At 40.1% G+C, this 15,557-nt stretch overlaps 1 protein-coding gene across 1 annotated transcript in view; it reads left to right on the top strand.

The window, feature by feature from the left end:
- Positions 1-15,557, top strand: part of tub (TUB bipartite transcription factor) — a 167,908-nt gene that overhangs the window by 107,405 nt on the left and 44,946 nt on the right. The window contains exon 3 of the mRNA XM_022670111.2: positions 14,514-14,676. Within this exon, the coding sequence (XP_022525832.2) occupies positions 14,514-14,676 (163 nt within the window). The remainder of the gene's footprint in view (positions 1-14,513; positions 14,677-15,557) is intronic.

Here is a 15,557-nt window from a genome sequence, read left to right on the forward strand (position 1 = left end):
AACTATTAATAAACAAATTGTAAACTGTTTATAAACAATTTATAAAGGTAGTCTTATTAAGTGGTACCCACTGTTTTTTTTTTTTGGATGACCAGTTATCGTTCTCGAGCCATATTGCAAATCTGACTCGGTCATGCAGATTTCTCCTGTACAACATCCGAAGAATTCGACCGTTTCTGTCTCAGGAAGCCACTCAGGTGCTTGTGCAGTCTCTTGTCATCTCAAGACTTGACTACTGCAACTCTCTACTGGCTGGTCTTCCACTGCGAGCCATCAAACCACTACAGTTAATTCAGAACGCGGCAGCACGACTCGTCTTCAATCTTCCGAAGTTCAGTCATGTGACTCCTTTGATGCGTTCCCTCCACTGGCTTCCTGTTGCCGCCCGCATCCGATTCAAAACCCTGACGCTGGCCTACAAGGCAAAAAACGGACCAGCACCTTCATACCTGATGGCGATGGTCAAAACCAGATCTGCACCAAGAGCTCTTAGAGCTTCCAGTACGGCTCGGCTCGAACCTCCATCACTCAAAACACACAGAAAACAGACATCCAGACTCTTCTCTGTGCTGGAGCACCAAGGTGGTGGAATGAACTTCCACTGGATGTCAGAACAGCAGAGTCACTCACGGTCTTCAAACGTCGACTGAAGACACATCTTTTCAAAGAGTTCCTAAACTAATAATAATAAAAATAAAATAAAAAAAAAAATTAAAAAAAGGTTCCTAGGGTTCTTAACATGATTAAGTTCTATGTATCTCTTGATCCTAGTCTACAAACTAGCTTTGGATATCTTAAGTAACTTTGAAGCACTGTTGTAAGTCGCTCTGGATAAGGGCGTCTGCTAAATACCATAAATGTAAATGTAAATGTTTTTAGCAATGTTTTAAAAAAGGTTCCAGGTAGGTTAGTTTGTAACGTAAGGAATGTAAAGAATGTTCTGAAAACGTGCAATGCAATAATAGTTTGTATCACAATTAGAAGCTAAAAAAAAAGCTAAAAGCTAAAAGCTAAAAAAGCGTTATAGAAATGTTAAAAGTAGAACATTCATAAAACTAAAAATTAGAACATTGACATAAAATGTTGCGGCGCCTTTACCAGAATGTTTAAAATGTTAATTGAAAACTTACTGTCCTTTCACTTCCTTTCCTAACATGTCCTGTCATTTCTTGTTCTCTCCTTATTTCCTTTCCTGTTTTTACTTACCTGTACTATCATATCCCTGCCCTCTCCCTGTATTGTCTTTTCTGCCTTGTTCATGTCTCGTCATTTTCTTTTCTCTATCTTCTTGTCCCTATTCTGTTGTGTCTTTTCCTTTCCTGTACTGTCATGTCCCTCCCCCTGTCCTGGTTAGGTTAGTTTGTAACGTAAGGAATGTTCTAAAAATGTGCATAATTTAGTAATAGTTTGTATCACAGTGTTATTACAACGTAGTTTCTAACACAACGTTCTCAGCAAGACAAATATTAACGTTATATAAATGTTAAAAGTAACTTTTACGAAAATAAAATTAGAACATTGAGGCGAAATGTTGCAGCGCCGTTACCAGAATGTTTAAATCTTAAATTAATACTTTCTAAGAACAATCTGTTCGTTCCAGTCCTTTCACTTCCTTTTCATTTCTGCACTCTTCTGTCTCTTCTTGTCCCTATCCTGTTGTGTCCTTTCCTTTCCTGTACTGTCATGTCCCACCCCCTGTCCTGTCCTTTCCGGTACTATCCTGCCCTGCCCTGTCCTGGCATGTCCTTTCCTTTCCCTTCCTTTTCTTTTCATGTACTGCCCTGTCATATCTTGTCGTTTCCCTTTCTTATCCTTCTTGTATTGTCCTGTCCCTTTCATGTCCTGTCCTTTCCTCTACTCAACTGTCATGTAATTTCATGTCCTGTCCTTTCCTGTACTATGCACTGTGTCCCTGCCCCTATTCTGTCATGGCCTGTTTATTCCTTTCCTGTACTGTTCAGTCATTTCCTTTCATGTCTTGTACTGTTCTGTCCTGTCCCTATATTGTCTTTTCTTGTACTGTTCCACCCTATCCTGTATCTGTCTTGTCATGCCTTGTCCTTTTCTGTCCTGTATTGTCCTGTTCCTATCCTGTTGTGTCTTTTCCTTTCCTGTTCTGTCATGTCCCTGCTGCTATCATGATATTCACTGTCCTCTTCTTTCCTGTACCATCCTACCCTATTCTGTCCCTGTCTTGTCATGTTCCCTTGTCCATTCCCTTCCTTTTCTTATCATATAATTTTATGCCATGTCCTTTCTTGTACTTATCATGTCACTTCCTATCCTATCCTATCCTGTCCTGTCCTCTCCTTTCTTTTCTTTTTCTTTCCTGTTCTGTCTCTATCCTGTTATGCCTTGTCCTTTCCTGTACTATTTTGTCCTTTCTGATCATGGCCTGTCCCTCCCTGTCCTGTCATGTCTTGTCTGTTCTCTTCCTTTTCTTTCCTGGACTGTTCTATCCCTATAATATCATGTTATGCCCTTTCATTTCCTGTACTGTTCTGCCCTGTGCCTATCCTGTTGTGTCCTGTCCTTACCTTTACTGTTCTGTCCCTATCATGTCATGTCCTGTTCTCTCTTTTCTTTCCTGTACTAATTTGTCCTTTAATGTCATTCGCTCCAGTCTTTTCATGTCCCTTTCATTTCTTGTCTTCCTTTTGTTTCCTGTGTTGTCCTGCCTCTATCATGTAATGTCCTGTCCTTTCCTGTCCTATGTCCTGTAATTTCCTTTCATGTACTGTCCCTGAATGATGTGTGATTCTGTATTGGTATATCTCTGCTGCCTGGAACAGTAGATTTTAGATATTGAAGAGCGGGAGAGTCCTGCAGGCACCCTAGGTGTTGTGGGGGTGGACGCAGGACATCATCTGAGGACGTGCTGGTGGATTCAGTAGGCGTCGGGAGAGATGAGCACATGTTGCTCCATATTTCAGGCCTAAACAGTGGATGCGGCCCACGGCCTCGCCTCCCTCTGAGGAACATCTGAGGAACATAAGGCCGTTATTAGCATGTTGATTGCTTGTCTGCTTTGTGGGACGACACTCGAGGCGATGCAGCCGAGGTGAGGACGCATCACCTGCACCACCCTGCCCGTCCCCGTCCGTCCCCATCCTTAAGAGCTTTCCACCTTTGCATTTCAATGAGCGCGAGTCGGCTCAAGCACACTTCTACGGTTAATAGCGCGTAGCGTTAGCGCTTCATAATTATCCCCCTGCAGGAGACGAGGACAGGAGAGGCTGCTGGTGCACAGCTGAGTGTGTTTATGCAGCGTGAACTCAGGTGAAGAGCATCCTGAGCTTTAACAGGTAAATTCAGCTTTAAAAAACTCAGGAATATAATCAAGAGGAAGAAACTGAACTGCTTGAATTTTTGCACCAGGAGTAAAGCAGCATAAAGTTATCCAAAAGCAGTGTGTAAGACTGGTGGAGGAGAACATGATGCCAAGATGCATGAAAAAACTGTGATTAAAAACCAACCAGGGTTATTCCACCAAATATTGATTATTTCTGAACTCTTAAAACTTTATGAATATGAACTTGTTTTCTTTGCATTATTTGAGTTCTGAAAAAATAAATGCTCTAAATGAGAATATTTTTATTTAGAATTTGGGAGAAATGTTGTCTGTAGTTTATAGAATAAAACAACAATGTTCATTTTACTCAAACATAAACCTATAAATAGCAAAATCAACTGATTCATAAACTGAAGTGCTCTCTTCATTTTTTCCAGAGCTGTATATTTAGATAAATGTTTATATGTAGTTTATGGTTCTTCAGGGCCCTTCTAGATGAGTAATCCAGGCCCTTTTGGAGTAATTTTGTTAGGTCGCTGACTCTGAATCTGTTTTTAAATATCTTCAGTTTGGGGCATAATGTGTAACTTTTTGAGATATTTTGTGTGATAATTTGAGTAATGAATTGTACATTATTACAATAATTTGTTGCTGTGTCTTTTCCTGAGCTGTCCAGTAATGTCCTATCAAGACACGTCCTTTCCTGTACTGTCCTGTTACTGTACTTAACTTATTGTGATTTCCTATCTTTCTGTGTATAGTTCAACCTTGTCCTGTTACTTCCCCTATGTCTTTGTGTCCTGTCCTTTCCTGTACTGTCACTTTCCCTATCCTGTTTTGCCCTGCTTGTTGTGTCCTTTTCTTTTCCTGTCCCTGCTCCCTATCCTGTCCCTTCCTATTGTTGTGTCCTGTTCTTTCCTGTACTGTTTTGGCATATCCTGTCCATGCTTGTATCCTGTTGTGTCCTGGCCTTTCTTTTGCTGCACTGTGCATTCTCTGCCCCGTCATGCCCTGTCATTTTCTGTGCTGTCCTGTCCCTGTCTGTATCCTATGGTGTCCTGACCTTCACAGTACTGTCATGTCTCTGCCCCAAACTCTCCCTGTCCTTATCCTGTTGTGTTGTGACCTGTCCTTTCCTGCCCCGTCCCTGCCATTTTCTGTCCTTTTCTGTACTGTCCCTATTCTGTCATCTCCTATATTGTCCTGTCCTGCTCTGCTTTACATTTCTATCCTGTCCTGTCATGAATGGTCATGTCCTTTCCTTAATTTCCTGTCCCTGCCCCTATCCTGTTGTGTCCAGTCCCTCACAGTACTGTCCTGCCTCTACCCCATACTGTCCCTATCCTTATCTTGTTGTGTTGTTTCCTGTCCCTGTCCTTATCCTTTCCTGTCCCTGCCTTTATCCTTTTCTGTCCTTTCCTTTACTGTCCCATCATGACCTGCCCTTTCCTGTACTGTCCTGTCATTATCCTGTTGTTGTGTCCTGTACTTTCCTGTCCTGTCCCTATCCTTTTGTGCCCTTTTCTTTACTTTTCTGTCCTGTCCTATCATGACTTGTCATGTCCTTTCCTGTACTGTCTTGTCCCTGCCTGTATCCTGTTGTGTCCGGTCCTTCCCATCCTGCTGTGTACTGTCCAGTCTCTTCCCCTGTACTGTTCCTGTTCTTATCCTGTTGTGTTGTAACCTGTACTTTCCTGTCCTGTCCCTGCCTTTATCCTTTCCTTTCCTGTCCCTGCCTCTGTTCTGTTGTGTCCTGTCCTTCACAGTACTGTCATGTATCTTCCCCATACTGCCCCTATCCTTATCCTTTTCTGTCCTTTCCTTTACTGTTTTGCCCTGTGTTTTCATGACCTGTCCTTTCCCTGCCCCTAACCTTTTGTGTCCTGTCCTTTCCTTGTTTATCCTGTCCTATTATGACTTGTCCTTTCCTGTCTTCTCCAGTCCTGCATATCGATGATGCCAGCAGTGTAAAAACTGCAGTTTTTTGGGATCTTTCATTACTGATGCATTTTGAATGTGATTATATGGCATCCTGGTAAATATTGTGTATAATGTGCATGTTTTTAATGTTTTTATGGTACAGTAAAAGTAAGTTTATGTTCAGTACGGCTGCGGTTTGGCAGTAGCCCCGGTCGGGTCGGGGGAGGATTTCCCCTGCAGGGTTTAGTTGGAGGGCAGGTCGGTTTTTCAGTCTTTCTGCTCGGCTGATTTAACTCTTATCCTGAATGATTATTCATGCAGTTCGCGCTCCGCCGCCGTCGGGACTCCCTCAATATTTTATAGTGCTGTGTTTTGGGAAGCCCCTCCGTTTCTGGAAGCTTGCGTAACACCCGAGCGTTCTGCAGGAGCGGGAGCGACCAGAAACCGAGGGCTTCAAAGCATCTGAGCGCTTTAGAAAAGAAGAAAAAGCTGCTTTGCTTCAGCCTCAGTGATGCACATGTTCAGAGGAGTATGATGATACTAATTCAGATTTAACCAGTAAAGCTATAAAAAAACAGATCTCTGTAATGCAGTTAATTGCATTATAAGGTGCATTTAAAATCCTTTAATTTTCCCCAAAAATGTCAGTGCGCCTTATAATCCGGTGCTTCTTATCTATAAATTCTACCAGTCAGGTATTAAGGAGCAATAAAGCTACTCAACTGAAGTACAGAGTTATACAGGAGTTTCAGTTATCAGCCTGTAGTCTGCTGCTGCTAACCCTGGCTAGCACTGCTGGAGCAGCATTAGCCGCTAACTGTGCTAAGCGCTAGCTCTTTTGCCGTTCAGAGGTGAGTATATGAGACTGTAGTCTGGGTGTTTACTGTGTTTAAACAAGCTACGTGAAACAAACCGCTAACTAATATTGTCCTGTCTTACTGGAACACTCAGGGTTCCTCAGAGTAACACTGTTGGGCGATATTAGCCACTAATTGTGTCTAGTGTTAGCAGGTAGCTGTTAATGCTAATGCTGCTGCACCCAGCCTTAGTGTAAATCTGTAAATCTAAGCTTTCTGTAAATAAACAGAAACAGTTTTCAGGAGAGAAATCTGTGTAGATTAACATCCAGCGCTGGTTTGACTTTAGCACACTGCTTAATTGCGTATCACGCAGCTTGATTTAAGGCGTGTTGGTGTGTCTGTGAAGATACGGCAGCAGCTCATTTAACCCTCGTATTATTTTTGGGATCAATTTGACCCCAGTCAATGTTTAAAACCCTTGAAAAAATTTTAGACATTAGTTTTGTGATTCACGTTTACCGTCTTCTCTTAATTTGATAAAGACAAACTGTTAAAAATAAGATAAAAAAAAAATTAACTATAATTTCTGTTTTATTAGGCTGTTTTATTTGCGTAAAACATAAGAAATCTCCATATTTTACACATATTTGTGTGATAATAATGTTGAGTTCACTATAGCATTAAATTTTAGAATCTTTCTCTAAATGTCCCTTAACTCTTGGCCTTGACTTAACAACACAATACTGATAATTCTTCTATAGTACTAATAAAACACTTATAATAACACCAGAACCACACATAACTTGTCAAATAAACATAAACATGTTAGCAAATTTTACTCACCGTTTTTTTTTTAATTATCTGGAATTATAATCATTTTTGTAGGTTTAAAATGCTGGGATCATATTGACCCAGAAAATAGAGGGTGTTACAGTAATGTTGTTTTATACTTTATTCTGTTCACTGTTGATTGTGTGTGTTTAACGAGCGGGTATACGAGAGCTGAGAGCACCTATAGAAATGGACTCTGTCTGTTGTCAGGGTTTTAATGAGTCAGTGGAGCACCTGTGTTTTCCTCCGCCAAAATATATAGAAACATGCCAGATATTTACCTGAACACACCTCTCTTCCAGACCACCACACCCATCAGTGTAGATTTATTGCTAAACTCTGGCGCTGTTCAAATGTCTCTGGCGCAAGGCGTGAAAATAGACTGTCAAAGGGGTGTAAGATAGCAAAGAGCATTGGTGTATAATACAGCCCATGTTTATTAATTCTATACAGTGTGAAGGAGCTGTGGAGATCTCAGTGATGTATAAGTGAAGATAAAGCAGCACATACAGTTTAAACCCCTGTAAAAGCCTCAACTAACACACTGAGAGACTGATGTTCCTCCAGCCAGGAAATCCAATCATAAGTGGCCACTGGAGACACACTGAAGACCTGCGGACACAGCGCTACGTCTTAGTGACCATTACTGATCAGATTACACCAGCTGCTCAACAGAGCCAGCTTAATAACCACTGTTCTTCTTCTGATTCAGTGCAACAAATAACTCTCTGGAGCCTATTTTACTGATCTATAAGCAAGTCGACAACCATCTGTTCGCTGTTTAGCTTGATTTAGGGCATGTCAGTGTGTCTTTGCTATCATAACGACAGGAAATGTACACCTTGCATGGCTCGAAACGCAGTGCAAAAAGGGATGTACTAATTCTCTTAATTAATCAAAAATGTGGTTCATTTTGGGCGTAACATGAAATGAACCAATCAGAGTGTCACTTGCTCATCCTTCACTTTAAGAGTCAGGTGCACTCTGACTTTTCTGACTTTTACACTGACAGAGCGAGTTGCTTTTGTCCCCAGTCTCTTCCACTGTGTTATAATGTCACTGACGTTTCCTCAAAAAGTCTTAAAATGTCTTAAATGTACTGTAAATTTGCTGTAGGTATAACATTTTTAGATGGTGCGCCAGTGGTACATACTAACATTAGCGGTGAGTTACTGGGAAGAGAACTAACGTTAGCTCAGAGAGCTAGCTAACATTAGCGTAGAGCTAGCTGGCGTTACTGGGGAGAGAACTAAGGTTAGCTCAGAGAGCTAGCTAACATTAGCGTAGAGCTAGCTGGCGTTACTGGGGAGAGAACTAAGGTTAGTAGCGGGGAGCTAGCTAATATCAGCTGCTAGCTAGCTAACGTTACTGGGGAGAGAACTAAGGTTAGCATAGAGCTAGTTTACATTAAGTGTGAGCTAGCTAACTTTACTGGAGAGAAAACTAAGGTTAGCATAGTTCACATTACTGGCGAGTTATCTACGTTACTGGGGAGAGAACTATGGTTAACAAAGAGCTAGCTAACATTAGCTGCGAGCTAGCTAACATTACTGGGGAGAGAAGTAAAGTTAGCGTAGATCAAGCTAACATTAGATGCAAGCTAGCTAACGTTACTGGGGAAAGAACTAAGGTTAGTGGAGAGCTAGCTAACATTAGATGCGAGCTAGCAAACAGTACTGGGGAGAAAACTAAGGTTAACAAAGAGCTAGCTAACATTAGCTGCGAACTATCTAACATTAACGTGGAGAGAACAAAGGTTAGCGTGGATTTATCCAACATTAGCTTCAAGCTAGCTAATGTTAACAGGGAGAGAACTAAGGTTAACAGCGAGCTAGCTAACATTACTGGTGAGAGAACTAAGGCTGGTGAGAGAACTAAGGCTAGCGGAGAGCTAGCTAACAATAAACTTGGGCTAGCTAACGTTACTTTGGAGAGAACTAATGTTAGTGTAGAGAGCTAGCTAATATTAGCTGCAAGCTAACTACATTACTGGGGAGAGAAATAAGGTTAGCATAGAGCTAGCTAACAATAGACTTGAGCTAGCTAATATTACTTAATGAATGAAATAATGTTAGCGTAGAGAGCTAGCTAATATTTGCTGCGAGCTAGCTACGTTACTGGGGAGAGAACTAAGGTTAGCAGAGAGCTAGCTAACAATAGAATTGAGCTAGCTAACGTTATTTTGGAGAGAACTAAGGTTAGCGGAGAGCTAGCTAATATTACTGGGGAGAGAACTAAGGTTAACAGTGAGCTAGCTAACAAAACACTTGACCTAGCTAATGTTACTTTGAAGAGAAATAATATTAGCGTAGAGAGCTAGCTAATATTAGCGTAGAGAGCTAGCTAATATTAGCTGCGAGCTAGCTACGTTACTGGGGAGAGAACTAAGGTTAGCGAAGAGCTAGCTAACAATAGAATTGATCTAGCTAACGTTATTTTGGAGAGAACTAAGGTTAGCGGAGAGCTAGCTAATATTACTGGGGAGAGAACTAAGGTTAACAGTGAGCTAGCTAACAATACACTTGAGCTAGCTAATGTTACTTTGAAGAGAAATAATATTAGCGTAGAGAGCTAGCTAATATTAGCTGCGAGCTAGCTACGTTACTGGGGAGAGAACTAAGGTTAGCGAAGAGCTAGCTAACAATAGAATTGAGCTAGCTAACGTTATTTTGGAGAGAACTAAGGTTAGCGGAGAGCTAGCCAACACTACTGGGGAGAGAACTAAGGTTAACAGTGAGCAAGCTATCATTAGCAGAAAGCTAGCTAACGTTACTGGGGGGAAAACTAAAGTTAGCGGAGACCTAGCTAACGTTACTAGGGAGAGAACTAAGGTTAACAGAGAGCTAGCTAACATTAGCTGCGAGCTAGCTGAAGTTACTGGTGAGAGAACTAAGGTTAGCAAAGAGCTAGCTAACATTAGCGGTGACCTAGGGAAGATGCTAACATGTTCTGCATCACAAAGGAACAAAATTAAAAAAAGAAAATTGATAACAAATAGGAAACGGTTTTTATTTTTGTATTGTTTTTCAATACAATAGTTTATTTTCTACTTAAGAAGTTCTGACTACTTTTTTGGGCCTAAATTATATTTATTGAGGTCTTGAAAAGTTCTTCTCATTTTTCTAGAAATTCAATTTTGTTCCTTCGTGATGCAGAACATGTTAGCATGTTTGCTAGCTCACCGCTAATATAAGCTAGCTCTCCACTAACCCTAGTTTTCTCCCCAGTGGCTAACTCGCCGCTAATGTTAACTCTGCTAATCTTAGTTCTCTCCCTGTTAATGTTAGCTAGCTCTATGCTAACCTTCCCTTCCCACTAACTCGCTGCTAATGTTAGCATGTGCTTTCCCACTGGCCTTAAATGTAGAAGGGTCACGCAGACACAAGGGGGCAGAAACCATTTTAAAAAGCAGTTTTGATTGGTTAAAACCGCTGTCAGTCCGATAAGAGTCCTCTAGCAACTGAAAAACACACAGACTAATGCTTTGAATTAGTTGCTGTTTTTTTTAGTTAATTTATGAAATATATACTTATAGTTACAATAACTATAGTATATATTTCCTGATTAAATATTACATAATTATTTACATGCACCTATTGTCACCCCTTCTCTGAAGGGTTAAAAGAGCCTCACTGCACACCATTGAATATCACTGACAGTTGGCTGTGGAATATTTAGTAGTGAGTAGTGATGAAATTTCACGACTGGACTTCTTGTTGCTGCACAGGTGCTGCATCCTATCACACAGTACCACAGTGCTGGAGTTCACTGAGCTCCTGAGAGCCTGAGACCCATTCTTTCACTAATAGACTGTTTGTAGAATCAGTCCCAGCATGCCTAGCTGCTGCTTTTATTATTATACACCTGTGAACACCTGAGATTAGCTTCTTTTCTTTCAGGCACTATAGCTGTGGTGCTACTGGTGAGCACTGTAATAATAAGAGCTTATAATTAAGCTCACAGCTGCTGCAGATGAGGAATCACTTCAGGGAGCAGAACAGAAACCCATTATAGAAGCAGTCAGTAAGAAATACTGTAGAAGGACTCTCATTAAATTCTCCTCTGACAGTGTAATTTGCGCACTGCAGGTTCCTCAAAACCTCTAGCCGTGAACTCTAGTGAACTTTATCAGACACGGAAAGCTTTCTGACGACCAGAAATAGTGAAGTGATCTATCAGACTGTGAAGGAACACATAAGGAATCATGTAGTAACTTAAAAACAGTATTAAATAAACCAAAATACTCTGTGAAGAAGCTTTTAGAAGCTTTTATCTGGGGAGCTGTTGGTTAACTTGCGGTTTCTGAGGCTGGTAACTCTGATGAACTTATCCTGTACAACAGAGGAAACTCCTGCTCTTCCCTCCTTTCCTGGGGTGGTCCTGATGAGTGCCAGTTCCATCATCACAACGTTTTTGACGATCTTTAGCGACTGTACTTGAGGATACTTTTAAAGTTCTTAAAATTTTTCGGATTCTGCGTGTCCTGCATCTGGGTATTAAGTATGTGTGTATATATATATATATATATATATATATATATATAGGGGTTGGAGAATGAAACTGAAACACCTGGTTTTAGAGCACAATAATGTATTGTGGTGACGGACAGTTCTGGTGGAAACAGGAGAGTTGAGGTGCACATTGAATTCTGCGTGATTTGATCAGCCGTGGTTTTATGTTTTTTGGATACAATCCGGGTTAGCACCCGAACATCCCTTTCAGACAGCTTCCTCTTACAGCGTCCACAGTTAATCCTGTTGGATGTGATTGGTTCTTCTTGGTGGTATGCTGACATTACCCTGGATACCGTGGCTCTTGATGCATCACAAAGACTTGCTGTCTTGGTCACAGATGCTCCAGCAAGACGTGCACCAACAATTTGTCCTCTTTTGAACTCTGGTATGTCTCCCATAATGTTGTGTGCATTGCAATATTTAGAGCAGAACTGTGCTCTTACCCTGCTAATTGAACCTTCACACTCTGCTCTTACTGGTGCAATGTGCAATTAATGAAGATTGAACACCAGGCTGCTCCAATTTAGCCATGAAACCTAAAATCCCACACTAAAATGATGACAGGTGTTTCAGTTTCACTGTCCAACCCCTGTATATGTGTGTATATATTAGATATATGAAATTATCTAGTTTCAAAGCAATTTTTCTTTTTTTCTGATAAGAATGTGTCTTACTGAGAATTGCAAATGCTTTATTTTAGGAATAATGATCTTAATCAGACTTACTTAACATATTCGCCTTTTAATATTTAAGCAATTTGACTCAAAAAAGCTCAAAAGGTCCACCAGTCAAGTTATTCTGATTTTTTTGTGCCCACAATTAATCAGGGATTTTTGCTTAATTTAAGTATTACTCTGCTCATTTCTTTGCTCAATATAAGCATATACATATCTCCATTTCCATGTATTTCGTCTAGATTTTTCAAAAATATTTTTTTACAGTATAGATACGCATCGGTTGGTTAACTTGCAATTACTGAGACTGGTAACTCTGAAAAAATTATCCTGTGCAATGAAGGAAACTTGGTCCTGATGAGTGCCAGTTCCATCAACATTATTATTAAGGTTTTAAAGGCCTTTGCGGTGAATGCACTTGAGAAAACGTTCAAAGTTCTTGAACTTCTTGATTTTGGGTCTCTCTTTTTTTTTAAGATATATTTCTAATTTTTCTTTCCAATTTAGCTAGGCCGATTAACCCACCCATATATCTGATTAAAAATCCATTTTGTCCTTTTTATTATTTTATTTTTTAAAGACAAAAAAGTGTAAAAAAGTGTTTGCCCCCTAAATCTAATAAATAACTTGATTGTGTCGATCGAGTCTTTCTAAATTCCTCTGTGGAGGAATTTTGTTCCATTCTTCTTTGCCGAATTGTTTTAAGTCTCTTTCTTATTATTGAATCATTAACACTGATTTTAATTGAGGCGAGTGAGATCCTGCAGTTCTTTAAAAGTTGTTCTGGGTTCTTTTGTTGGACCTCCTGGATGAGTTCTTCATGCCCTTTTTGAGTAATTTTTGGTAATTTGGTCAGCCGGTCACTCCTGGGAAGGTTCACCAGTGTTAATAATAATAATAATAATAATAATAATAATTCTTTATTTTTATATAGCGCTTTATCAAGAACCCAAAGACGCTTACAGTACAGGGTACATAGAAAACACACTACAATCAACAAGAGCAACAATAACACAAAAATGCAAGAGAGTATGTGGACAGATCAAATAGAAGAACAAACAGACTGAGATAAGAGAGTGATTTACAGAGTGAACACTGTACAATGGCAGTCAGACATTGAAAGCATGAGGGAGGTTGTAGGCAAGTGAGAAGAGATAAGATTTCAGATTAGATTTGAATATGGAGAGTGAAGTGGTTTGTTTAACTACTAATGGGAGAGAGTTCCAAAGTCTAGGGGCAGATGTTGAGAAGGCTCTGTCACCAAAACCTCGGAGGGTAGATGGAGGGATGGTGAGAAGTCCAGCTGAGGATGACCTGAGAGAGCGAGAGGGTGTATAGGGAGAAAGAAGATCAGACAGGTTTTTGAATTTTGAAGAATTTTGAACTGAATGCGATATTGCAGGAAGCCACAGGAGACGCTGGAGGACAGGGGTGATGTGGTGATGTGCACGAGTGTATGTGAGAAGACAGGCGGCAGAGTTCTGAACCATTTGAAGTTTGTGAATGGAGGAAGAGTTGATACCTAAAAGGAGAGAGTTACAGTAGTCTAGACGGCTGGAAATGAAAGCATGGATAAGGATTTCAGCAGCTGACTGAGAGAGGGATGATCTGATTTGTGGTGGAAAATGAAATTTTGACAATGGAGTTAATATAAGCAGTAAATGAGAGGGTTGAATCAAGGTTAACACCTAGATTACGGACAAGTGGGGAGGGAGATATGGCTACACCATCGATACAAAGAGTAAGAGTGGGCGTTTTCTTAAGGATAGACTTGGATCCAATGAGAATGAGTTCAGTTTTGGAGCTATTTAACATAAGAAAGTTCTGTTTCATCCAACTCTTGATTTCAGACAAGCAGGCCTCCTAAGTGAGAAAGGGGTGGGTTTTTAAGTGATTTGGTGTTATGGTAAATCTGTGTGTCATCAGCATAGCGGTGAAAATGCAGGTTGTAACGACGAAGTATGTGCCCAAGGGGAAGGATATAAATAATGAAGAGGAGAGGTCCAAGGACAGATCCTTGAGGAACCCCTTGAGAGACCACAGACGTAGAGCAAGTGTGACCAGAGAGGGTGATAAACTGCTGCCTATTGGTCAGGTAGGATGTAAACCAATCGAGGGCAGTACCATCAATTCCCAGTTCGTGCAGCCTAGACAGGAGAATGGAATGACTCACTGTGTCAAAGGCCGCACTTAAGTCAAGAAATAACAGACCGTTTAAAGCACCAGCATCTGCAGACACAAGGAGATCATTAGTGACCTTGATTAGAGCTGTTTCTGTGCTGTGGAATGGACGAAAACCAGACTGGAAGGGTTCAAAAAGACTATTAAGAGACAGGTACTCCTGTAGCTGGCTGACAACAGTACGTTCAAGAACTTTAGACAGAAAGTGTACATAGTGTTCTATGTTTTCCATGTACTCAGGTTATATTTGTCTGATATTAAAGTTTGTTTAATAATCTGAAATTTGTGTGCGTTTTTTTAGAGAGCTCTGTTAGAGCAGAAGCAGAAGAAGAAGCGTCAGGAGCCGCTGATGGTTCAGTCGAATCTGGACGGACGCTCGCGGACCCGGAGAACCAGGCAGTCGGAGGAGCAGGCGCCGCTGGTGGAGTCGTATCTCAGCAGCAACAGTAGCACCATCTACCACGGTACGACCATCCCTTATTACCCACAATCCCACCTTCCATCACACTCTGACCCACCTGATCTACCTGCATCATCATCAGACCTGAGTGATCTACAGTACTGAAAAAAATATCTGATTATCAAAACATCAGTTTTAACCAGAGGTGGAAAAAGTAAAAATTAGAAAAATTGTCATTAGGTAAAAGTACCTTTACTTTGCTAAAATTCTAAAAGTACCCATCTAAAAATCTACTCGAGTAAAAGTAAAAAAGTACTCAATTTAAAATGTATTTTGAGTAAAAGTTACATAGTTACTTTTATTTATTTGATGTAAAAAAGTACAGCAAATCATAAATTAAAAGTGACATAGATTTCTATGATCCTTTTTTTTTTCTTTACTGTTAAAAGCTTATGGTAATATAGGTGACTATAAACTGTATTTTTATAGTTTTACAGTTCATTATTATTTTTCAACTTGCCATTGCTATGCTTTAACTGCCATTTGAGCAGATTGTTTAATGTTCCCAATGTTTACACAGCATCTCTCCCGCTAACCGTAATAAACACTGCATGGAGAAGTTCAGCTGTGCTGCCATGGAGAACAAAACACATTTTTTTTTTACTCAGTAATGAGGAGTTTTCTAAAGTTGGAAAGCAAATTAATTGTGTCAAAATGTACTTGAGTAAAAGTAAAAGTACCTAATTTTAAAAACTACTTTAAAAATTACAAATTACTAATAAAATCTGCTCAATTACAGTAACATGAGTAAATGTAATTAGTTACTTTCCACTTCTGGCTTTAACCCAAAAAGAACCAAATATTGATGTTCTGTATGTGATACAGACCCTTTAAAAGCTTTAAAAGTTCCTTACAGCTCTTTTTCTGTAAGTACTACTACTAAAA

Source organism: Astyanax mexicanus, chromosome 16 (genome assembly GCF_023375975.1).
Source record: "Astyanax mexicanus isolate ESR-SI-001 chromosome 16, AstMex3_surface, whole genome shotgun sequence".
Taxonomy (NCBI): domain Eukaryota; kingdom Metazoa; phylum Chordata; class Actinopteri; order Characiformes; family Acestrorhamphidae; genus Astyanax; species Astyanax mexicanus.